The 26,241-nt window shown below is 40.3% G+C and overlaps 1 protein-coding gene across 12 annotated transcripts in view; it reads left to right on the forward strand.

Moving 5' to 3' along the window:
• Positions 1-26,241, forward strand: part of ZFX (zinc finger protein X-linked) — a 61,956-nt gene that overhangs the window by 18,025 nt on the left and 17,690 nt on the right. For 6 of the 12 annotated variants that reach the window (XM_074391795.1, XM_074391792.1, XM_074391791.1 and 3 more), the window contains 3 exons: positions 10,639-10,727; positions 12,368-12,491; positions 16,215-16,793. In XM_074391795.1, coding sequence (XP_074247896.1) covers positions 10,671-10,727; positions 12,368-12,491; positions 16,215-16,793 — 760 coding nt within the window. In that variant the 5' untranslated portion in view covers positions 10,639-10,670. Of the gene's footprint in view, positions 1-10,638; positions 10,728-12,367; positions 12,492-13,027; positions 13,088-16,214; positions 16,794-26,241 lie in introns of those variants that run through there. The other 6 variants (XM_074391797.1, XM_039475524.2, XM_039475523.2 and 3 more) reach the window with 3 other exon arrangements.

The raw sequence follows: 26,241 nt of genomic DNA on the forward strand, positions 1-26,241 counted from the left end.
TAGACAACTTTTCTCTATTTGTTTTTAAAAGATACAGGGTCTCACCCTGTTGCCCTGACTGGAGTGCAGTGGGACAATCATAGCTCACTCTAGCGTTGAACTCTTGGGCTCAAGTGATCCTCCCACTTCAGCGTTCCAAGTAGCTAGGACTATAGACATGCACCACCATGCCTAGCTAATTTTTTTTTTTTTTTTGAGACTGAGCGTTGTCCAGGCTGGAGTACAGTGGCTTGATTTCGGCTCACTGCAACCTCTGCCTTTTGGGTTCAAGTGATTCTTGTGCCTAAGCCTCCTGAGTAACTGAGACTACAGGTGTGAGCTACCACGCCTGACTAATTTTTTTTTGTTTTTAGTAGAGGTGGAGTTTCACCATGGTGGCCAGGCTGGTTTCGAACTCCTGACCTCAGGTAATCCACCCACCTCGTCCTCCCAAAGTGCTGGGATTACAGGCATGAGCTACTGTGCCTCGCCGCCTAGCTAATTTTTTAATTTTTTTGTCAAGATGGAGTCTAGCTGTTTTGCCCAGGGTAGTCTTGAACTCCTGGCCACAAGCGATCCCTGACTTGGCCTCCCAAAATGCTGGAATTACAGGTGTGAACTACTGTGCTCATGCCCCCCCCTTAAAAAAAAGTTTATGATGATTGGGTTTTCTTTCTTTTATTGAGTTAATGCTGATAATTTACATTTTCCCTCATTGTGCTGTTGTAGAAATCTAGGCCATTTTCTTACAAGTTGTTTTCCTTTTTCTGTATCTGTGTTGTTGTTTTTTTTCTTATCTCAAATTATATATGTTTGTGCTTTCTCCCAGTTTCTTCCTCTCTTTTAGGTTATTATCTAGTATTTTATTGTCTTCCCACCCCCCGGAACAACCTTGGTTTGGAGATTTTTTTCGGTAAAAATTAGCTGACTCCCTAGCTTTGCTCCAGAGAAGGGTCATGAAATTAATGCTTGCTGATACTCAATCTGGAGCATGCGCATTGTTGGTCTTTGAGAAGCAGGTGTATTGCAAACCTGCTGCTGCATTGTCCAGCTTGTTCTTTTATTATTTTTTTAATGATTAAAGGATTTATTAAATTCCATGTGCAAAACACATTGCTAATTGTATTAGCAAAAGATCAATGTAAAAATACCTCACAATTCTGGAACTGTCCGTTTAAAGCATTTGTTTTAGTTATTGAAAGGCCCAATGTTATATTCTTGCCAGTGTTTAAGGTGTACAGAGAATATTGTTAGTGTTAACACTGAGTTTACAGAACCTCAGAGGCCCAAAGTAGTAATGTATTTAGGAAAAGCAATAATAGTAAGTACGCATTCATGTAGGTGAGATAGAGTATGGTCAGTATTAGTCAAGGTTACAGAGGTGGTTATCAGTGACAAGAGAGTTGGCAAGGGAATTATGTTAAGAAAGTTCAGGCCAGGCGCGGTGGCTCAAGCCTGTAATCCCAGTACTTTGGGAGGCCGAGGCGGGTGGATCACGAGGTCGAGAGATCGAGACCATCTTGGTCAACATGGTGAAACCCCGTCTCTACTAAAAATACAAAAAAAAAAAAAAATTAGCTGGGCATGGTGGCTCGTGCCTGTAATCCCAGCTACTCAGGAGGCTGAGGCAGGAGAATTGCCTGAAACCAGGAGGTGGAGGTTGCAGTGAGCCGAGATCGCGCCATTGCACTCCAGCCTGGGTAACAAGAGCGAAACTCCCGTCTCTAAAAAAAAAAAAAAAAAAAAAAAAAAGAAAGTTCATAGTTTAAGAATATTTAGAATGTTTTAAAAACTGCAAGGCGTGATTTTTACAACTGGTTACCGCAAGATGAAGGAAAGCACTTAATTAGCCTGAATAAAGTAACATGAAAGCGATAATGCACTAATTTCAAAAAAACCCTGAATCCTAATATGATATCAGAAATATTTTCGTTTCTTTTTTTTGGATGGATTCTCACTCTGTCGCCAGGAGTACAGTGGCGTGATCTTGGTTCAGTGCAACCTCCACCTCCTGGATTCAAGCGATTCCCCTGTGTCAGCCTTCTGAGTAGCTGGGACTACAGGCGTGCACCACCACACCCGGCTAATTTTTGTATTTTAGTAGAGATGGGGTTTCATCATGTTGGCCAGGATGGTCTCGATCTGACCTCATGATCTGCCCGCCTTGGCACCCCCCAAAGTGCTGGGATTACAGGTGTCAACCACTGTGCCTGGCTGGAAAGATTTTCTAATACATGGAGATATAGTGCTCATTCAGAAGGGGTTTGTAAAGAAATGCACTTACTAAGTTAACAGCTATGTTGATGACTAGTTCAGAGATAAATTAAATGCCTGATTTTGGGAAAGGTGGCAGGTGGAATAAAAAGGAAACATGTAAGAATAACAGTTTCTGATACCAATCTTTCTTCATCATATACTGCATTTGACTGAAATTAACCTTTAAAAAATTTTTACCTAGGATGGTTTTATTTCATTTAATCCGTGTACAGTGTCTAAATCTCCACTTAATACTATGTCAAAATACTGTCTTCATCCTTTGATTACATCAAGTGTTTCTCACACTGCTTCCAGCTAAGTCTGCAGTTAAACGTAGAATACTTCAGTAGAGAAAACGTGAATAGAATTTTTCAGAATTTCAGCAAAAGTTAATGAGCTATTTTAAAAGTTTTTCGCTATGAAATAAGAGTGATCCAAATAGTTCAGTTGTTTTACTCATTCCATTATGCTATGTGCTATATGGTAGAATGTTAGGTAATGAACATGGATATTGCTTAATTATTTAATGCATTAAATGGCAATACCTTATTTATTTATTTTTTTTTGAGACGGAGTTTCGCTCTTGTTACCCAGGCTGGAGTGCAATGGCGCGGTCTCGGCTCACCGCAACCTCCGCATCCTGGGCTCAGGCAATTCTCCTGCCTCAGCCTCCTAAGTAGCTGGGATTACAGGCACGCGCCACCACGCCCAGCTAGTTTTTTGTATTTCTAGTAGAGACGGGGTTTCACCATGTTGACCAGGATGGTCTCGATCTCTCGACCTCGTGATCCACCCGCCTCGGCCTCCCAAAGTGCTGGGATTACAGGCTTGAGCCACCGCGCCCGGCCCATGGCAATACCTTATTAAGGAGGCTGTACTGCGTTAAACATCTGAAAACTAGTTAGAAAGTATGTGCATTTCCGGCCGGGCGTGGTGGCTCAAGCCTGTAATCCCAGCACTTTGGGAGGCTGAGGCGGGTGGATCACGAGGTCAAGAGATCGAGACCATCCTGGTCAACATGGTGAAACCCCGTCTCTACTAAAAATACAAAACATTACCTGGGCATGGTGGCACGTGCCTGTAATCCCAGCTACTCAGGAGGCTGAGGCAGGAGAATTACCTGAACCCAGGAGGCGGAGGTTGCGGTGAGCCGAGCTCGTGCCATTGCACTCCAGCCTGGGTAACAAGAGTGAAACTCCGTCTCAAAAAAAAAAAAAAAGTGTGTGCATTTCCTAACATCAAGCTAAGTCTTAAAAGCATTTAAAACAGTGTATGTAGTGTTCGTAGCTCTTTGATGCAACTAAGTTCAGAGAGTATTGTGTTTAATCTAAACAGGAATAGGGGCTTTGAGAAAATAAAGCTTTAAGAAGGTTTGTCATTTTAGGGCCAAGTTTTAATAGATTGTGAAAGGTTGGACTCTTAGACTTTAAACAAACAAAACCTTGAAATTACTGATTGGCTCAACATGATTTTATGGAAAACTAATACAAAAACTTGGCCTTGCCGGGCGCGGTGGCTCAAGCCTGTAATCCCAGCACTTTGGGAGGCCGAGGCGGGTGGATCACGAGGTCAGGAGATCGAGACCATCCTGGTCAACATGGTGAAACCCCGTCTCTACTAAAAATACAAAAAATTAGCTGAGCATGGTGGCACATGCCTGTAATCCCAGCTACTCAGGAGGCTGAGGCAGGAGAATTGCCTGAACCCAGGAGGCGGAGGTTGCGGTGAGCCGAGATCGCGCCATTGCACTCCAGCCTGGGTAACAAGAGCGAAACTCCGTCTCAAAAACAAACAAACAAACAAACAAACAAACAAACAAAAACTTGGCCTTGAATTTTTGAACAAAGCCTACAAAAGTTCCAAATGGGACAGGGCAAGGAAGGATGGGGCTCTATTTACAACAGCAGATATTTTCTTTTCCTCTTCTTGACAGTGAGTGGGCAGGACTGTTTGAAAAGAAAATATTCTTTTCTTAGAGAATGGAATTCGAATTACAGCTATGAGATTAATATTGATTATACACATTTTCTCTTTCCTTTTAGATAATTTGATCTATTAAGTGTTGATAGTTGTTGTAACCTTCCACTGCTATTGATTTTTTAAAATTATTGTCTCATAGGTTCTTTTGCTTTCTATATTTATGTATTTCCATGCTGTTTTATGTGGCACATAAAAATTCATAATGACTTCAAATTCAACATAGACTAGAGAACACACAGATTTATTTTTTCTTCCTTCTATACTCAAAGAATATAAAAATACAGAGAAACAAGAAAACCTCAGTTTATGAATCAGAATATGATGAATTTCTGATTGAATACAGCAATTGGAAGTAAATTAGTGGCAAAACCCAAGAAAGCTTACTGAACCCGTGGCCTTACTCAAAAAGTAGGAAGGACCAGCCAAGAATTGGCATCCTGCGGTACCACCAACATCAAAAGCAGGGAGGCACTTGGAGATAGAACAAGCCGTGAGTACTGCCAGATAATTAAAGCTGTGGAAAGCTAAGCCATTTACCTATTAGTATAGGTTCCTGTAATGGTTTTCCTGCTGGGATAATGCCCGAAATTCAGCGCTCTGAATTGCTTGTTTGTCCATAGGAAATTTTGAAGTGAGTGCCGTTTAGCAAGAAAGGTAGGGGCAGTAGCTTAGGTAGCTTGCCTCTATCCTGAAGGATATTGAACCTCCAGCATGTGGAAGTGGGATACTCTTACACCATTAAAGGAGAACCTGGCTGGTTACATGGTTTCTTTCTTGCCTGTGGACTCATTCCATATAGGACTCCCGTGATCTGAATTTAAGTTTATTGTTGGGCAAACAGGAATTCTTACTTGGGCTGAAGAAGTTCACCCCAGCAATCAGAATGTAACTCGAGTCTAGACTCTCCTCTACAAATAGAAATAGACAACCAGGAAGAATCATGCTTATCAGGAAAACCAGCAGTTTGAAAGAGAGGCACCAAATTCAACTAACTGAATATTGAAACACCAGAGGAGACAGCTTATATAGGGTACAGAATAAACTTTAAATCCTCAGAGAGATTTAGGAAGATACTGTGTCCACCAAAAAAAGAAGAGATTGCTATGGAAAATAAACTATTGGAGTTAAAAATACGATCTTTTAAAGAAAAATTCAGTATATGGGGTGGAGATCAAATTAGCTAGCTTAGAAGAAAGAATTCAGGGATTCTCTGAGAATTGTAGTAGAAAGACAAAGATAGAAAATATGAGAGAAAAGTTAAAGCGACATAGAAGCTAGATTTAGCAGTCTTTTTATGTCCTGTAGTAAAAATGCTAATTAGAATGAATAGAGAAAATGGAGCAAAGTATAGAAACAAGAAATTTTTCTGAGTTCAATAAGGGCTGAAGTTTTTGGATTGAAAGGGCCCACATGGTCTGCATGTGAGAAGAGGAGAACTTGTTAGAGTGGTAGCCGTGAGAATAAAGAGGAAGTGATAAATTTAAGAGTTACTGGCTTCAAGATGAATTTAAGGGCCAGTGTAGTAGATAAATGAATTATGACTCCAGATTTGAAAATGAGATATTTGGAGAAATGGCTAATAGTGAACAACATGGGGGGAAAATTAGGAAAGAAATGTAGCTTAAGAGAGAAGATATTAATTAGGCTTTAAATGTAAGTTTTCACCAGTTCTAATTTCCATCCAAGAAGAATTGTTATAGACAGTTTTGCCTGTTGTTTGCCTTTCCTGCAGCGTAAGAATTCCTTCTACCATGTATAATAAAATTTTGTTGTTTGAGCATGACTTAGTGAGAAGAATTAGAGTCGAGTCATAGAATTAACAGGCATTGAGGTTTTGAGAGACCAAAAGCAGAAAAGTGATTTTTGTATGCATATTAGCTGCAAAAAGCGAAGTGAATATGTAAGAATCCCGTTAACTTGCCCAAGAGGGAGATCATGGAAGTATCTAAGCATCCAAAGATATAAAACAAATAAATTATATCCACGATCCCTAATTAAGATAGAGAAAATGCCATTGCTATACCTGTTAACTTTTATTGCTTTATTATATTTTTTATTTATGATTACCTCCTTCTAGGATGATAATGTTTTATTTCAAACAGTGGAAGGAAATTTTTATGAATTTCCTGGGTTCTCCCAGCCCATTATTTCTCTTAAAACTATACGTTTTTCTTTTATTTATTTATTTAAACTTTCTGTCCTCACAATCTGTTCCCAAAAACTGGTGTTTTTCCATTGTGAATTATTTCAGAAGCATTTTTGGGATCATGGTTCTTGTAACCGACAAGGGAGTATCTTGCTGAGTTTCGAGATGTCAGTAGAATCCCAGAAATACTTTGAGGGCATTTGATAGTAACACTAAATGTTAGTACTTCTTCACCCAAATTCTGAGATTCTTGGTTCTCTGAACCATCCTGCTTATTTGTCTTCAGATTCAACTGATCTCTGGGCTTGGTTTGTACTACAGAGGCGTGGACACTACTAGTTACTTTATCATACATCTTCTTCCACTCTTTATCACATCTGAGAATTCCTCTGAGTAGGTTCTGTTCTGAGAACACAGTTTCATTCTGATTGTCAAAGGGAATTAGTAGTTCTAACTCGAGAGGGGTTATGAGGTCGAGGTATAGTCATCTCTATTTAGAATGTTTGAATTTTTCTAATGACAGAAGGGAAAATGACCAGGCAAAACAATAGTTTGCTGAGTAATTACAGCTCACTTAAAGTCAAGATGAGAAGAGTGGGCATTCCCATGTAGGCCAGAATATGTTAGGAAATGCACATGATGTAAAAGGGTGGGAAGAAAGCAAATCAGTCTGTTAGGGTAGCTTGGGTTAATATTGTAGAGTGCCTGAGTATTGAAGAACTGCTGAAGTGTTCAGAGCAGGGGAGTGCTATGATCAAAGCAGTGCTTCAGGAAGGTTAATCTGCCCACAGATTGCAGAAATGCCTTAGTACTTGGCACCAGCCCTTATGTGTAATAGGGCTTCTAGTCATTTGTTGTGGGAGTGGCAGAAAGGAGCAAGGCCAGTCCAGAGGCTATCTTCAACCCCCTGAGATCAGGAAATAGGAAGCTGAGTGGGAATGGTGACCAGGACTCAAAAAAAAAAAAAAAAAAAAAAAAAAAATGAGGACCAGGCGCCCAGGCGTGGTAACTCACACCTGAAATCCCAGCACTCTGAGAGGCCAAGGCAGGTGGATCATGAGATCAGGAGTTCAAGACCAGCCTGGTCAAGATGGTGAAACCTTACCTCTACTAAAAGTGCAAAAATTAGCCAGGCACAGTGGCAGGCCCCTGTAATCCCAGCTACTCAGGAGGCTGAGGCAGGAAAATCACATGAACCCAGAAGGCAGAGGTTGCAGAGAGCTGAGATCACGCCATTGCACTCTAGCAGCCTGGGAGTGAGACTCTGTTTCTAAATAAATAAATAAATAAATAAATAAATAAATAAATAAACGGGGTTGGATTCTTGAGAAATTGAGGAGAGTTGACAAAATCTGGCAATCTGACTATGAGGAGGGAAGAAGGAAAAGGCCATAATGGTCATATCAGGAGAAGGCTGGGGTTTGTCCAGATGAAAATATTCAATAGTCTGTTGGACATGTTAGGATGATTTTGGGAATCATCGTTGCGGAAGTAGTAGTTGAAACCATGGGAATAAAGAAAAAACAGAAGAGAGGATTGAGCACACAACCCTGGGCAGAACAGTAGTAAGGGGTGAGGGGAGGCAGAGCAGCCAGCAGGGGGAAAGAGAATTAGAAGTCACTTAAAGCAGTAGAGAAAAGAGAGCACTTCAAAAATCAGGGAGTTGATTGTCTGCTAAATTCTAATAATAGAAATGCCAAGGAGGATAAATGTCAAGAAAAGTTGTTTTGCAGGTTGAGAATTCGTAGAGGATTGGGTTTATGTAGGGAAATTTGTATGGTTAAGGGCTTATAATGAATCCCCTTTATTGCCTTCTTAATTGGCTTAATGTCATAGTGTTTCATAATGCTTAGAAGTTTGTTGTTGTTGTTTTTTTTTTTGGAGGCAGAGTCTTGCTCTGTCACCCAGGCTGGAGTGCAGTGGCACAATCTCAGCTCACTCTACCTCCCAGGTTCAAGCAATTCTCCTGCCTCAGCCTCCCGCGTAGCTGGGATCACAGGCATGTGCCACCATGCCCCACTAATTTTTTTGTATTTTTGGTAGAGGAGAGATTTCGCCATGTTGGCCAGGCTGGTCTCCAATGCCTGACCTCAGGTGATCCGCCCACCTTGGCCTCCCACAGTGCTGGGATTACAGGTGTGAACCACTGCACCTAGCCCATTTACTTTAATTTGAAACAGTCTGAACAAATAACATGAAACATGCTATCTCTTAAAAATGAATAGAATATGCCGGGCGCGGTGGCTCAAGCCTGTAATCCCAGCACTTTGGGAGGCCGAGGCGGGCGGATCACGAGGTCGAGAGATCGAGACCATCCTGGTCAACATGGTGAAACCCCGTCTCTACTAAAAATACAAAAAATTAGCTGGGCATGGTGGCGTGTGCCTGTAATCCCAGCTACTCGGGAGGCTGAGGCAGGAGAATTGCCTGAACCCAGGAGGCGGAGGTTGCGGTGAACCGAGATCGCGCCATTGCACTCCAGCCTGGGTAACAAGAGTGAAACTCCGTCTCAAAAAAAAAAAAAGAATAGAATATATCTCAGAGTTGATATGTTGAGAATCCATTTAATGAATGTAAATTTTCTCAGTTACATTTAATGGATATTTCTATTACTATGCTATGTTAATGAGTTTTTTAAGGACTATATATATGTAATTTAGTATCTGCAAATAAGACATATATAAATAATCATAATATGACAAACCAGTACAGTCAAGAGAAGAATAGAGTGCTGTGGAAATTGCAGAGGGAGAAATTATTTCCAGCTTTCTCTTTTTTTGTGGGAAAGGAGATTTAGGGGGAAAGATTAAAGCAGAGATAATGGGGGAAAGGTGTTCCAGGTAGAAGGAACCCTGAATCAAATATAAAGTTGGGGTTTTATGGGGATGTTGAGCATTATTTTTGTTTGGCTGAACTGTGTGTGGGTGGGGAACATGTGTTTATGTACATGCCAAGGGTAGTAGAGGGAAGTGCTTGAAGGAAAGTTAGGGGAGATGATAGTAGGAAGGTAGTTTGGGGCTAGAACTTAGAAGATGACACAGGTGTTTGAACTTTATGTAGTGGGAGCAGGGAGTTATTAAACATTTTTGAACAGAGGAATGATGTCACCTAGCTTTAGAAAAATGACTTGTTTCTGTTATTTGAAATTTTAATAAGCATGTAGTACTTAATACAATTAGCAAAAAAATGGTAAAGCCGAAATCATTGGTTAGGGTTCTTTTTGTCATAAATTTTTGACTTAAGTAGAAAAGGGAGAATTAAGGCCATTGGAATGTCTTATAAAAATTGAAGGCAGGGTTATAGCTGGACCTCAAGATAGATCTAGAACCAGGAGCTAAAAAGCTGTCTCCCCTCCCTGCTTACTCTATTCTGTTACTCAAAGCACTCACAGGATTCTTTTTGTTTTTTATTTACTAGTCTAAGCCAGAGTTGCAAAATGACTTTCCTCAGCTCTTATGTTCCAGCCACTGGGAGGGAGGAAGGGGAAGGGACTGATTCTTGCTCATGGTTTTTGATTCTCAGGGATAGGACTTTGATTTTATTGTGCTTAAAGATGAACTTACTTTACCACTTTATAGCTAGTGCCAATCAGCTGTGGCCAGGAGAGTATAAATACACTGTGGGAATTTACTTCTTTAGATGAGAGGGTTAGTTAAGAGAGGTTAGGCAGAATCCCAAAGGTGGTTTATTACAGTTATGCACTTTGAATTTTTGCCATTGTTCAATCTACTGGTTGGAAGTTAGTAGATGGTTGGAAGTTAGTAGAGAATTTTCATATTCTCTCATTAAATTTAGAGAATATGAAAATTGTACAAACATTTCCCACAGTAAGCTATAGAATGTGTTTTAGGTTGAACCTTAACAAAACTGGTTACCCTTTTGGGAACATAGGGTGTTACAGACTGAGGAGATAAGAGTGTTGGGGTCCTAAAAATGTTGTATATTTTGTTCAGAGTAGTGATTACAAAGATTTATGTATGTATCAGAATTCATCAAGATACGCTCACTTGATGGACGTAAGCAAAACATTGATTACTTCAACTTAAAAAGAAGTCCAGGCAAAGTTGATTTGTTTGATTTATCTGCCCTGCCTTGTCATATAGATGCCCATATACCATTGTAAATCACTTAAGTTCTCTTTTACATTAGATACGTTTTTTATACACATTGATCTTTCACAGAATTTGAGTGTCTCAGAAATAAAACTATCATGGTGACATTTTAATACATGATGTAAAAAAACTAATGGTTTTGGTTTACCTTTTCCCCTGATTTAGGAGCTGTGACTGATGAGAATTAAAGGCCATGGATGAAGATGGGCTTGAATTACAACCACAAGAGCCAAACTCATTTTTTGATGCAACAGGTATAACTGCTTGAATTGTTCCATTTCCCATCTACCAGATTTGGAATTGGTTATCACCTCAACAAATTGCTAGAAGTCTAACATTGATAATTCACACTTAGGTTATCTTGTTATCCTGTCAAAATTCATAAATGTTACAGTGAGCATATTATTATTACACTCCTCAAAGAGGTGGCTCCTCAGAACCAACTCATATTCTTGTCAGTGACAGCAGTGATATCAAAACCTTAGTTTTATCTTCAGTTATGAAGATAATATCTTACCCAGTTATGTTCTGAATTCCTGTTGGTTCTCCCTTTAAAAATATTGCTTGTTAGCTTTGTTTGGACCTTTGTTTAAAAAAGGAAAAAGAAAAAATATTCTTTGTTTACATCTGCTCTTCTTCATCCTAGTGCCTACCACATAGACAGGCTCTATTGTCTCATACTTAGTCTGGAATAACGTTTGCATTATTTTTCTTACTCTTAGTCTCTCTTATCTAGCCTGCTGATCAGAGTACTCATTGTAAAATAACATGTGGATCCTGTCATTTCTCTGTTCTCCAATACCCAGCAGATAAAGAAGGTCTCCCACATTGACACTGTCCTATTTTTATAACCCTCTCTCTTACAAGTTCCCAAAAGGAGACTTCTGTTTCAGGAGGATGGAGTCTTCACTCCCCAGAGTGTACAAGGAAAATTATACTCAGAAAGTTCTAAAAAAAATAGGAAAAAAAAAAGTATTAGAAAAAATATATTTCAGATTACCCATGGTTATAATTATATAACGTTGCAAAGTGATTACACTTGTGTTTTGGGTTTTTTTGTTTGTTAGTTTTCAGATAGGGTCTTGTTCTGTCACCTAGGCTGGAGCACAGTGGCGCCATCTTGGCCCACTGCAACCTCTGCCTCCCAGGCTCAAGTGATCTGCTCAGCTTCCCGAGTAACTAGGGCTACAGGTGTGTGCCACGATGCCTGCTAATTTTTTTTTTGGGGGGGTAGAAATGGGGTTTTGCCATGTTGCCCAGGCTGGTCTTGAACCCCTGGGCTCATGTGATCTGCCTGCCTCAGCTTCTTATGTAAGTATTGGGATTATAGGCGTGAGCTACCATGCTTGGCCTATACTTGGTTTTATAATATAAAAGGGTTTTGAGGCTAGACGAGGTGGCTCATGCCTGTAATACCGGCACTTTGGGAGGCCGCAGTGGGTGGATCACTTGAGGCTAGGAGTTCAAGACCAACCTGGCCAACATACTGAAACCCTGTCTCTACTACAAATACAAAAAAATTTGTGTTTGTAGTAGAGACAGGCATGGTGGTGCACACCTGTAATCCCCGCTACTTGGGAGGCTGAGGCACGAGAATTGCTTGAACCTGGGAGGCAGATGTTGCAGTGAGCTGAGATTGTGCCACTGCACTCCAGTCTGGGTAATAGAGCAAGACTCTGTCTTGAAAGAGAAAAAAAGGAAAAAAAATATAAAAGGGTTTTATGTCACACCAGGTAGCTACCCTTATTAAAAATAAAATGTTAAGTTTTCCATTGGACTGTAAATGATCAGATTGTAGTATATTTATGGAATAGCAATGAACTTTATCATGAAATTAAATGTCAGTGATTTAAAATTTTTAAATTTTCTTTTTATTATTTTATTTTTCTTCTAGAGACAGGGTCTCACCCTATTGCCTAGGCTAGAGCACGATGGCATGATCGTAGTTCATTGTAACCTCAAACTCCTGTGCTCAAGAGATCCACCTATCTCAGCCTTCCAAGTAGCTCGGACTACAGGTGTGTGCTATCAAGCCCAGCTAATTTTATTTTGTGGAGATGGGGGTCCTACTATGTTGCCCAGGCTGGTCTGGAACTCCTGGACTCAAGTGATCCTCTCGCCTTGGCCTCCCATAGTGCTGAGATTACAGGTGTGAGCCACTGTGCTTGACCAAATTTTAAAATTTTCTTTAGTCTCTAAATCCAGTGGGGATGTGTGTGTGTGTTTCTTAACAACTTGGGATAGTCTTTTAACTCAGGTTTGGCAATTTCAATTTGATAATGATAAACATAAAGTTTGTAATTCTTTCTTCCTTGGAGCATGAAATATAATTAATATACTTGAAGGAGGGACTAAACTCTTTGGAGAAAAACGTGCAGTGTTTGTTCACTTAATCTCGCCACAGGCAAGCCTAGGTCGTGGGCTAAGTGGTAGATTGAAAGGTATTGCATTTTAGTCTTGATTAATAACACTTATGGTATTTATCTTTGAGCAAGTCACTTAATCTGCCAGGGCCTCTGTTTTCATATGTCATAATAATAATGAAACCTCTCATTACAGTTTTTCAGAACACTTCCTATACATTCCCATTTGATCATCACCACAGTCCTGTGAGGTATGCATGGCAGATACTACTGTCCTCATTTTACTGATGAGGAAACTGAAACTCAGAGGTTGAATGACTTGCCCAAGGTCACAAAACTAATAAGTCTCCTACCCTGCTGTACTCTCCAATTTAGATTATGGGTTTTGTTTTGTTTTGTTTTGTTTTTGAGATGGAGTCTCACTCTGTCGCCCAGACTGGAGTGCAGTGGCTGCGATCTCTGCTCACTGCAACCTCCACCTCCCTGGTTCAAGTGATTCTCCTGTCTCAGCCTCCCGATTAGCTGAGATTACTGGTGCAGATCACCATGCATGACTAATTTTTGTATTTTTAGTAGAGGTAGCATTTTGCCATGTTGGCCAAACTGGTCTGGAGCTCCTGACCTCAAATGATCCGCCTGCCTCAGCCTCCCACAGTGCTGGGATTACAGGTGTGAGCCACCGTCCCCAGCTGATTTACATTTTGTAACCAGTGCCCTTGCCACTAAATGTTTTTATCTTTATGTATGCAAAATGGAAATTAGTGCTTTATTGCCTAATGATAACATTGAAAACAAATATAAGCATTTTGTAAAAGTTCTGTTGAAATGAAAGTGAACGTATTCTTTTTTTTTTTTTGAGATGGAGTTTTGCTCTTGTTGCCCAGGCTGGAGTGCAATGGCGTGATCTCAGCTCACTGCAACCTTTGCCTCCCGTGTTCAAGGAATTCTCTTGCCTCAGGCTCCCAAGTAGCTGGGATTACAGGCATGCGCCACCATGCCTGGCTAATTTTGTATTTTTAGTAGAGACAGGGTTTCTCCATGTTGGTCAGGCTGGTCTCGAACTCCCGACCTCAGGTGATCCCCCTGCCTCAGCCTCCCAAAGTGCTGGGATTATAGGCATGAGTCATCATGCCTGGCCTAAAGTGAACATATTCTTTTTATTATTTCTAGATGTAATTAAAATAGATATTAGTTGACTTTCTATATATATATATATATATATATATATATATATATTTTTTTTTTTTTTGAGACGTAGTTTCGCTCTTGTTACCCAGGCTGGAGTGCAATGGCGCGATCTCGGCTCCCCGCAACCTCCGCCTCCTGGGCTCAGGTAATTCTCCTGCCTCAGCCTCCTAAGTAGCTGGGATTACAGGCACGCGCCACCACGCCCAGCTAGTTTTTCGTATTTTTAGCAGAGACGGGGTTTCACCATGTTGACCAGGATGGTCTCAATCTCTCGACCTCGTGATCCACCCGCCTCGGCCTCCCAAAGTGCTGGGATTACAGGCTTGAGCCACCGCGCCCGGCTAACTTTCTATAATTTTTAATATTCTTTAGCCTTTGGTTTTTCTTTTCTTTTTTTTTTTTTTTTAATGGAGGCTAGAGTGCAGTGGTATAGTCAAGGCTCACTGCAACCTCCACCTTCTGGGTTCCAGCGATTCTCCTGACTCAGCCCCCTGAGTAGCTGGGTTTATAGGCATGTACCACCATGCCTGGCTAATTTTTGTATTTTTAGTAGAGATGGGGTTTCACCATGTTGGCCAGGCTGGTCTTGAACCCCTGACATCACTTGGCCTCCCAAAGTGTTGGTATTACAGGCGTGAGCCGCTGTGCTGGATCTGATCATTTTTGTTTGTTGATTAAGCTATGTGTTTCTCTAAGGGCCTGTCCAGTGACACACAGTCATTGAGTTAGGCACCTGGTTGGACACAGCCTGGTCCGAGTCAACCAGAGGCACTAATCTAGTGAATAGCTATTTAGGTAAGGCTTTTGTAAAACTTTCTTTACTTTTCTCTAGAACAGAAGCCAAGAGATTTTGTTTATTTTATCTCATATTTTTGGAAAGGATATATGATTTCTATTTCCATTTGTGACATTCATTCAGAGTAATATTTTTTGAACACCATACACTGTGCAAACTGTGTGATCTTGGTGAAGTCATTTAATCTCACTGGGCTTCAATTGATTGAATCCTCTACCTTCATTCCTTAACTGCAAAACTGACTAGAGTAGGGTTTCCTATGTGACTGCCTTGGGAGTTGGTGTCTAGGGGAACGGAAGGAGGCCAGATGGAGGTAGTGTACCCTGCTGAAGTAGGGGCAGCTCCCGCTGCAACTACTCTCACCCTCCACCACCCCAGCACAGCTGCACTTGTATTTATTCTATTTGTCCCCAGAGCCTCCTCAACCCAGTTGTCTTTCCTCCTCAACTGTGGCCTTTTGTCCCTCTTTTAATTTATCCTCTGATCCTTGTATGTCCTAGATTCAGAGAATGATTTCTAAATTTCTGTAGCTGTACATGGAGCATATTGGTGGTATAATGCACCAGAACAAAAAGGGAAGCATGTGAAGGGAGAAAGGAAAAAAAGTGGAAGTAAAACAAACACATAGGGGAGATGAAAAGAAGAACAAATACGAGTTGAGGAGAGGGAGGTGGAGCAAAAAGGTAAAAGACATATACTGAGGGAAAATAGTATATTTGTCACCTGAAGTTGCGTTACTTAATATTTATAATCTTCCCTTAAGTACCTATGTATATGGACTTTATTTTTTCTTTTCAGTGGAGTCTTGCTCTGTCACCCAGGCCGGAGTGCAGCAGTACCACCTCAGCTCACTGCAACCTCCGCCTCCTGGGTTCAAGCAGTTCTCCTGCTTCAGCCTCCCAAGAAGCTGGGATAGGCTTGCACCACCACACCCAGGCTAATTTTTGTATTTTTAATAGAGATGGGGTTTCACAATGTTACCCAGACTGGTCTCAAACTCCTGGCTTCAAGTCATCTGCCCATCTTGGCTTCCCAAGTGCTGAGAATACAGGCGTGAGCCATTTGTTGCACCTGGCTGTATATGGATTTTATTAGTGTGCCTAGAATTTTACTTTCATGAATATAGTTCTTCTGTGACTGCCTCAATTCCTTTGTTCTCCTAATTTAAAAAAATCTATTCATTGATTTGGGATGATTGAAAAGTTCTTGTGTTAAAAACATCTTTCTAATATGATTCAAAAATAGATTCTCTCTTTATTTCTTTAACCTTTGTTAATGTTTAAGAAAACTGAGCAGCCAGTCTGTTTTCCCAGTAGAAATTAAGTAACATTTACATTAATTGCAGTCATGCATACTTACCTGAAATTTGTCATTTTAATTTTTATTTTTTTAAGGAGCTGATGGTACACACATGGATGGTGATCAGATTGTTGTGGAAGTACAAGAAACTGTTTTTGTTTCAGATGTTGTGGATTCAGACATAACTGTGCATAACTTTGTTCCTGATGACCCAGATTCGGTTGTAATCCAAGATGTTATTGAGGACGTTGTTATAGAAGATGTTCAGTGCCCAGATATCATGGAAGAAGCAGATGTATCTGAAACGGTCATCATTCCTGAGCAAGTGCTGGACTCAGATGTAACTGAAGAAGTTTCTTTAGCACATTGCACCGTCCCAGATGATGTTTTAGCTTCTGACATTACTTCAGCCTCAATGTCTGTGCCAGAACACGTCTTGACGAGTGAATCTATACATGTGTCTGATGTTGGACATGTTGGACATGTTGAACATGTGGTTCATGATAGTGTAGTAGAAGCAGAAATTGTCACGGATCCTCTGACCACTGATGTAGTTTCAGAAGAAGTATTGGTAGCAGACTGTGCGTCGGAAGCAGTCATAGATGCCAATGGGATCCCTGTGGACCAGCAAGATGATGACAAAGGCAACTGCGAGGACTACCTTATGATTTCCTGTAAGTCTTGGGGTACAGTGATTGTCAAAGGTGTTTTCGAAGGCTACCTTTCCTAATTTATATCAGGGGTGAAATTTTCTTGATTTTAAATGTATATAAAATTAAAGTAAATCTCATAGACCTACCTACATTATTGTTTTAGTTTGGAAGCTACAAGATAACTGAAAATTAAGTAAGGCCAGGTGTGGTGGCTCACGCCTGTAATCCCAGCACTTTGGGAGGCCGAGGTGGGTGGGTCACCTGAGGTCAGGAGTTCGAGACCAGCCTGGCCAACATGGTGAAACCCCATCTCTACTAAGAATACAAAAATTAGCCGGGTGTGGTGGCACATGCCTATAGTCCCAGCTATTCAGGAAGCAGGAGAATGACTTGAACCCAGCAGGCAGAGGTTGCAATAAGCCGAGATTATGCCATTGTACTCCAGCCTGGGTGGCAGAGCGAGACTTTTTCTTAGGGAAAAAAAAAAAAGAAAGTGAAATGGTGCAGAGTAGAGTTGTTTCTATATAAGGACACAAGAGTTCAATGAGATTTCTTCAGTTTAGAAAGACAAAGACTGAGGCCAGGCATGGTGGCTCACCCCTATAATCCCAGCACTTTGGGAGGCCGAGGCAGGTGGATCACCTGAGGTCAGGAGTTTGAGATCAGCCTGGCCAACATGGCGAAACCCCGTCTCTACTAAAAATAAAGTTAGCCGGGTGTGGTGGTGGGCGCCTCTAATCCCAGCTGCTCAGGAGGCTGAGGTAGGAGAATCACTTGAACCTGAGACACAGTGAGCCAAGATTGTGCCACTGCACTCTAGCCTGGACGACAGAGCAAGACTCCTCAAAACAAAACAAAACAAAACAAAACAAAACAAAACAAAACAACCCTGAAAGGGATAGAACTGACTGAACTTTGGAATCATGAAGGATGTGATTAGGCTTTTATCAGCTTTTATTAGAATTATGAACCCTCTTGAAACCTAAAAGGAACTTGCGGGGAGAAAAAGTCTAACCAAGCTGCTTATGTTCTTTTTGTTTATTTGTTTTTGGAGACAGAGTCTTGCTTGGTCACCCAGGCTGAGGTGCAGTGGCGCGATCTTGGCTCACTGCAACGTCTGCTTCCTGAGTTCAGGTGGTTCTTGTGCCTTAGCCTCCTGAGTAGCTGGGATTGTAGGTGCACACCACCATGCACAGCAAATTTTTTGTATTTTTAGTAGAGATGGGGTTTTGCCATGTTGCCCAGTATGGTCTCGAATTCCTGAGCTCAGGCAGTCTGCCTGCCTTGACCTCCTAAAGTGTGGGGATTACAGGTGTCAGACACTGTGCTGCTACTTATTTTCTTGAATATGGATACACAGTACTGTTTATGTAATACTTATGTACTTATATAATATGTAAAATACTATATAACAGATAACATGAAGAGTATGAAACATGATTTCGTAGTATGAAGCATGATTTCAAAACATGTTATCAAGTATGATGAATTCATACTTGGAGAAAAGCAAAGTATTTTGAAGCACACCTTTAAATGTTTATCTTAGCATCTGCAAGGGCAGCTGTTATCTTCTTAAAACATATTTGTTGGTACTACTTTCAGAGATAAAATTCTAGGTTGGCTAGGCCATGGTTCTGACCCAGTATGGAAATTATTATGCCTTAAGGAATTAAACTTCAAATATAAAGGATTTACACTATTTATAAATTTACAAGAATATTTGCTTTGCTTGAATACCTGTTTTAATACAGGAATTTAATATAGCATTAATATATTGAAGTCCACCAGCATTTTAGGAAACTTCTTTGAGATTTTGAAACTCCTTTGAAAACTCCTTGAGATTTTGAAAAAGAATTCTTTGTGGGAAGAGGAAGAAAATGTCTTTATTCAACACATGTTTATTGGGCCCTTAATGTGTGAGACGTTGTTATAGGTAGCATAGATATAGAGGTATGCTAAATACATACATACATAAAACCATATCCCTGGAGAGCTTATGATCTGCTGTGGGAGAGAAAGTTTGTAGTGTGATTCAGAGGTGTGACTAAACTGCCATGGAGACCGGATGGAGTAGCTGACCCTTTTGAAATCAAGGATGAATTTTAGTTTTACAGGATGTAGGAGGGTATGGGTGGCAGAAAGACATTCCAGGCAAATAGTATAGTATGTTAAAAACAAAAAGGTTCTGGCCTTCGCTTATACTGATGGGAACTTTAGAATATACTTACAGATCTTGTGTACATTCTGTTTTATTTCCTAGAATAAGTTCGTGGAAATAGAATTGGTAGATCAAAGGGTATACACATTTGCAAGTTTGGTCATGCTTCAAGTTTGGTTAAATTCCCTTGGTATTTTGCCTTAATATTCCCCTCACCGAGTTTATGGGAATGTTCATTTCCCCACACTCTAACCAATACAGAGTATTATTTTTCTTTTTAGTTTTTGCCAGTCTGGTAGAGAAAAATACGGTATCCTGTTTCAATTTTGAAATTATTTTAGGATAATAATCCTGGTATGTGGAGTAAGACTAAGTCAGGGAGAGATTAGTAGTAGAGAACTGTTGAAATGATTCACATATGAGATGAAGATCTGAAGTACATTAATAGTAAAGGGACAGAGAGGTAGCTACATTCAAGAGATTATGAAGTAAAATGGATGAGATTTGATGATAGATGAAAGAGGCTAGGGGTGTGAGGAAGAAAGGTAATTCAAGGATGACCCTAAGTTTTCTACCTGGAGAGATTGGGTGCCTGGTCATGCCGTTACCTGAAAGGAGGAGTAGGTTTGGTGGGGAAGGGCGGGGGCAGGGGGAAGATTTTTGACCTGTTACAGTTTGAGTTGCTTGCTGGTGGATGTTTTTTCTAGGCAGTTGAAAAGATGTGACTTGGGTGCTTTTGAGAGAGTTTGTGGCTAGAGGACTAAATTTAGGATAATAAGAATGTAGGCAGTATCATGTATGGAAGTGGATGGTGATCTCCAGAGCATGCTTGTAGAGTATGAGTGTCAAGTATGGCTCCTTTAGGTATTTAAGAAGTAGTCAGAAAAGAGTCCATGTAAAATGAGGTTTTGGGAAGAGAAGGAGGAGAAAAAGTGTTTTCAACACTGTTAGCGATAAAAAGTTTCTATAAGTATCAGCCACTGAGGAGAAAGCAGGCTTTTTCGTTTGGCATTTGGGTCATTGGTATCTAAATTAGAGTAGGTTCAGTAAGGCATGGGCTAGTGGAGAGGATATAGAAGAGATGAGCTAGGATGGATTGAGAAATTAGTGAAAGTAGAGTTAGGTGAAGCAGTTTGGATAAATTGCCATTTTGGTCAGCAAAGGGACTGAAGAGGCGGGAGTATAGCTTTTGATGGTTGCCTGGATGGCAAAAGTAAGTTGAACATGTTTATACACTTACAGGAAAAAAAATCCCTGGACAGAGAGAGCCTGAAGATAAAGAAAGGAAAGGCTAACAGGTAGAGTAGGTTCCAGAGAAGGGGAAGGGACTGGGTGGGGTCCAGGGCTATAGGGATGGCTGTTAGGTGAGTGCAGGTGATGAAAAGTGACTCCCCTTCTCTGAGACAGGAAGGCAGTTAAGGATGAGGCCCCTTCCCAGGCACAGAATGTAAAAGGAGTGTTTGAATGTTGAGAGCTATTTTGTCTGTGAAGCAGGTTTATCTGCACATACAGAAGGACTGCAGAGGTTGGGTGGAAAGCTGAAGGATAATGGGAAAGGGTTGAAAAGCTTTGGTTGTTTGGGGATGGGGCAATGTAGGAAGCCAAGAATTTATGAGATAGATTGCTGAACTGCATTGAGGGGCCAGCTGAGGTTAGGAATCTTAAGCTTGTAAGTACAATGCAGTATTTAGTATGAAAATCCTATTTTATTTTATATTTTGAGTTGGAGTCTTGCTCTGTCTCTCAGGCTAGAGTACAGTGGTGCGATCTCGGCTCACTGTAATCTCCGCCTCCTGGGTTCAGTGATTCTTGTGCCTCAGCCTCTCGAGTAGCTGGGATTACAGGCCACCATGCCCAGCTAATTTTTGTATTTTTTGGTAGAGACGGGGTTTCACCATGTTGTTCAGGCTGGTCTTGAACTCCTAACCTCAGCCTCCCAAAGTGCTGGGGTTACAACAGGCATGAGTCACTGCGTGCAGCCGAAAGTGCTATTTTAAAATGCAGGTTGAGTTTCCTTAATCTGAAAATTCAATATCTGAAGTGCTCCAGAATCCAGAACTTTGTAAGTACAGGCATGACACCACACGTGAAAAATTCCACACCTGACACTTGATTTCTGATTTTTGCATTTTTAGTAGAGACGAGGTTTTGCCATGTTGGCCAGGTTGGTCTCAAACTCTGGTCTCAAGCAGTCAATTTGCCTGCTTAAGGTAATTTTATATGATATTTTTTAACAAAATGAGCTGCAAACCTCACTAGGGGTTGGAGATAAACAGCGAAGTCCCTGGCTTTTTACGAGTTCACAGTCTGGGAGGGAAGATAAACAGAATATAGGCAATTTCAGTTGAGTATGAGAAGGTTTGACCAGACCACAAGAAGCTCTGTAGATTAAAAAAAAAAAAAAAAAGTATGAGAAAGTATATAAATAGATACACAAAGTACTTTAGAAACACTAAGGGAGAAGATGGGGCTGGGTGCGGTAGCTCATGGCTGCAATCTCAGCACTTTCAGAGGCTGAGGTGGGCAGATCACGAGGTCAGGAGTTCGGGACCAGCCTGACCAACATGCTGAAACCCCATCTCTACTAAAAATAGAAAAGTTAGCTGGGTGTGGTGGCATGCACCTGTAATCCCAGCTACTCAGGAGGCTGAGTCAGGAGAATTGCTTGAACCTGGGAGGTGGAGGTTGCAGTGAGTCAAGATTGTGCCACTGTACTCCAGCCTAGGCGACAGAGGGAAACTCCATCACAAAAAAAAACAAAACAAAAAAAAGAAAACGGAAAATTTTTGGTACACTTGAGGGAAGTAAATGCTACGAAAGCATTATAAGCTGAAATTCTATAGAAGCTCACTTGAAGATACCAAATTTATTTCATCTCCTATCTTTTTCCTCCCTTCTGTATTTGAAGTAAATTCCACATATCATTTTTTTTCCTAAATATTTCAATATTCTCAAATACAAGGACTTAACAAAATTTTTTCAAAGCTTTAAAAAGTGATTTGAGATGAACTCAATCTGAAGGGTATAGAAAATAAAATGTTCAGTAGGTGGCTGAGGAGGGAAGAAAGGCAGAGAGATGTGAAAGATTGTTGAGTGTTCAGAGACCTATTCTTTGAGTGCTAATAATGTCTGGTGAGGAGGGCGGAGGAAGTGGTGAGAAAGAAGATTGGCAAAATAGGGCCCAAAACTTAAAGGCTCTTGAACATAGAAGCCTGCTTTACGTTTTGGACGTGGGAAGCTGTTAAAGGATTTTAGGCAGATTAATAACATGTTTAGATTTATAGTTTAGAAAGATAATGGCAGTGTTAAGGGCAGATGCAAGGTAAGAGTGAAATCAGAAACAAAAAGTACGTTTTGAAAGGTTATTGTGTTGGTCCAGGTAAGAACAGATGATAATAGTTTGAAATAAGGTTTTATCAGTAGAAATTAGCAGAAACCGATTCATCACATATTTAGGAAGTAGAATTTGGATTAAATTTAGGGTTGAGAAAGAGGGGAGGGTTTGTAGCTCACTTCTTGGTTTCCGGTCTATGCAGCTGGGTACGTGACAAAACTGGTAGAAGAGGAGCAAATGGATATGCTAAAGAGTTATTGACAGGGTTGCTGCATACAAGTACCCTGTAAAGGGACCCCTGCACATGTAGAATGAGGTGGCCCTGGTTTGCCCTGGCCATCCAGTTTAGGTATTTTGACCAATCGTTCTAATGAAGCATGACTTTGGTCACAGTAGACATCCAATAAAACGTGGTTCAGGGAGCGAATAAATATATAAAGTCCAAACCCCTATGTTTAATATATAAACCCTGGGGGCCAACACAATCTGATAGTTTATTGATTGATTCTAGGGACTGTTAGTGCAGAAGAGATAGTAAGAGATTTACTCTTTCCTTCCATGGGCTAATTATTGGCTAGGTATGTATTTTACCATTATTTTTATGTATGTACCCTACCAATTTTTTTTTTAAAAACCAGGGAGCAAATAAGTACGTAAAGTCCAAACCTCTGTGTTTAATGTATAAACTCTGAGGGTTGACACAATCTCATAGTTTGATTGATTCTAGGGACTATTAGCATAGAAGAGATAGTAAAATATTTATTCCTTTGTTCCATGGGCTAATTACTGGCTAGGTATGTATTTTATCATTATTTTTATGTATGTACCCTACCAGTTCTTTTTTAAAAAATCATTTGATAAAACACAGGATAAAAATTTGGAATTTGAAAAAACATGTATCTACATGGGAATATTTCTGAAATGTGAGGAAAGTGTTATTTACTGAACTAGGGATAGTTTGGAGAAAGTGTATTAAACATTTAAAAAATTTATTTCATTATTTTAAAATTTTTTTTAAGTTGCCAAATAAAAATTGTATATATTTATGGTGCACAACATGATGTTTTGAAATATGTATGTGTTGTGAAATGGGTAAGTGGAGCTAATTAACGTATGTTACCTCACATTCTTATTTTTTTGTGGTGAGAACACTTAAAATCTAGTCTCAGTGATTTTCCAAGTATATAGTACATTGTTATTAACTATAGTCACTTTGAACATCTTTTTAAAGCTTTTTTGGATGAAATTTGAAAAGAGATTAAAATTTTGTCTTTACTGTAGACACTGAAATTTATTTAGAAATCAACACTAAAATTAATGACTTAAGATTGTTTTCAGTATAATGTTCAATCTAGGTGTTGGCTAGCTTTATAACAAGAATAAAGCAGTCAAATAAGGCAAAGATGTTTGAGTTTCTCCCTTCCCATGCCAAAAATAAGGATGGGAAAAGGTCTCTATTTTGAAAGCATTACAAGCAATTGGAGCTTCACACTGGCCTTCTGGTTAATATTTACTGTTTATCTACTGAGACCTAGACAAAAAAAATGTCACCTTGCCCTTTGAACGGAATACGATTACTTTGTGAGGTAATGGGTTTGGGGAGGGAAGAGGAAAGGAGAGCGGGAGAGAGAACATGCCTGTCCTCACCTATGTTAGAGAAACAACATCTGCTATATGGAAACAGTGCCTGCAGCTGAGTCAGACAGCCTTGGATTTGGATAGCAGCTCTGCTACTCATTAGCTGAATGAGTTTCCGGCAAGTTAACTAACCTTTTTGTTTTAGCTTCCTTGTTTGTGAAATGGCAGTAATATCGCTTGACTTCCAGGGTTGTTGTGAGAATGAGAGATCCTGTCAATCACTGCTAGCCATTGCTGTCGTTATCATCCACAGAGAGGCATCAGTCAGTGGCATCCATTGGGCTAGCAAAGCTCCATCTAGACTAGCTTCATTATGACCTTTCTGTTGTCCCATCGGGGAATTTTTGGGTAAAGGCAGGTACAGAGTGGGATTGTGACAGTCATTCCTTTCTTTTCCCCCTGAATGTTTAGTATTAAGAAATCAGTTATTGTTTTACTAGTTTTAGACCAATTCATTGCAATTCAGCAACTATTTTCATTACTTAGGTCTCTGATACCACACTACAGATCACTCTTAACTTAGGACAGGGACCTGAATGGCGCTGTTCCTTTAATTCCTTGTCTACAGAATGAGGCTAATTTCATTAAACCTTTGAACTGCTCTAGGAAAGTTTCAAGAATTAAAGGAGATGAGATCGTACACAGTTGTTTGAAGTCTTTTATAGGCTACATACTAAAGTGGAATTGTAACCTCAGAAAGAGGGTTCCTCTAGGGGAAGTGAAGGGAGGAAGGTTTAAGAATGAAATTTAAATGTATTTATCTGCTAAAGCATTTGCCTTCCTGACAGAATACTTCCTGCAAGTTACTCAGTCTTTCAGGTGCTCTGTTTTCACATACGTCAAGTAGAGATAAAACATCTAAGTTCTGGGGTGGTTGTCACTGATTTCATAATACAGGGAAACTACTTACCATAGTGCCTGGGACATAATAGTTGCTTAGATACCCTTTTAGGAGGAGATACCCATCTTTGATATCTTCATTGCGTATTTTTTTTGAGATGAGGTCTTATTCTGTCTCCCAGGCTGGAGTGCAGTGGTGCGATCTTGACTCACTGTAGCTTCCACCTCCTGGGTTCAAGTGATTCTCCTATCTCGGCCTCCAGAGTAGGTGGGATTACAGGTGTGCACCACCACACCCAGCTAATTTTTGTATTTTTAATAGAGACGAGGTTTTGCCATGTTGGCCAGGTTGGTCTCGAACTCCTGATCTCAGGTGACCATCCCATCTTGGCCCCAAAGTGCTGAGATTACAGGCGTGAGTCACTGCACCAGCCTTCATTGGGTATTAAATAGCCACCCACACAGGGACCCTGATGATGTTGAATAATATCAAGTCTATTCTACAGGGTTTTTTTTTTTTTTTTTGTATTTTGGAGTTAGAAGTTTTAAAAAACATTCTGGTAATTAGGTAGTAAGACTATTAGACTTTCCAGAGTAAGTTAGAATAGGCTCATTGTTCACAGCCTTGACCTCCTGGGCTGAAGTGATCCTCCTACCTCAGTGTCCTGAGGAGCTAGGACCACAGCCCCATACCAACATGCCTGGCTAATTTAAAAATTCTTTTAGAGGTGGTCTCACTATGTTGCCCAGGCTGAAGCAATCCTCCCACCTTGGCCTCCCAAAGTGTTGTGATTATAGGTGTGAGCCACTGCATCTGGCTTTTTTTTTTTTTTTAATAGGGTTAAGAACTAATATCTTAATGACCAAACATTTACGAAGATTAGCATTCATATATTTAATAAATGAATGTTACGTGCTTACTCTTACTCTATATGCTGGGCAGTGTTGTAGGTACTTGGGATATATTAGTGAACAAAACACAGGGAAGTTTCTTTGCCTCTTAAACATTACATTCTGGCAGAGGTACACAGACATAGATGAGTGATATAGCATATCATAAGGTGATACAGACTTGAGGTAAAAAGCAATATAAGGGGGATTTGGCTTACAAGTACGGTCAGGGTTTTGCTGAGAAGGTAACATTTGAGCAGAAACTTATTTTTGAAACATCTGCTAGACATCAAAGAGGAGATGCATGTACAAATCTGAGTTATGGACAGGTCTAGAGTGGAGATGTAAATTTGGGAGTTAATGGTACATAGATGAAATTGAAGTCATGAGATGACCAAAGGAGTGATTGTAGACAAACTAAGACTGAGGACTAAGCTCTGGAGTTTGTAGCACGAGGCGGTAAGAGGAAGCTTCAGCCAAGAGTGAGAAGGCAACTTCCCTGTGTTTTGTTCACTGTTGTATCCCAAGTGCTACATCACTGCCCAGCATATAGAGTACGCACGCAACATTCATTTGTTAAGTATATGAATGCTAATCTTCAAGTAAAT

Source organism: Saimiri boliviensis, chromosome X (genome assembly GCF_048565385.1).
Source record: "Saimiri boliviensis isolate mSaiBol1 chromosome X, mSaiBol1.pri, whole genome shotgun sequence".
Lineage (NCBI taxonomy): Eukaryota > Metazoa > Chordata > Mammalia > Primates > Cebidae > Saimiri > Saimiri boliviensis.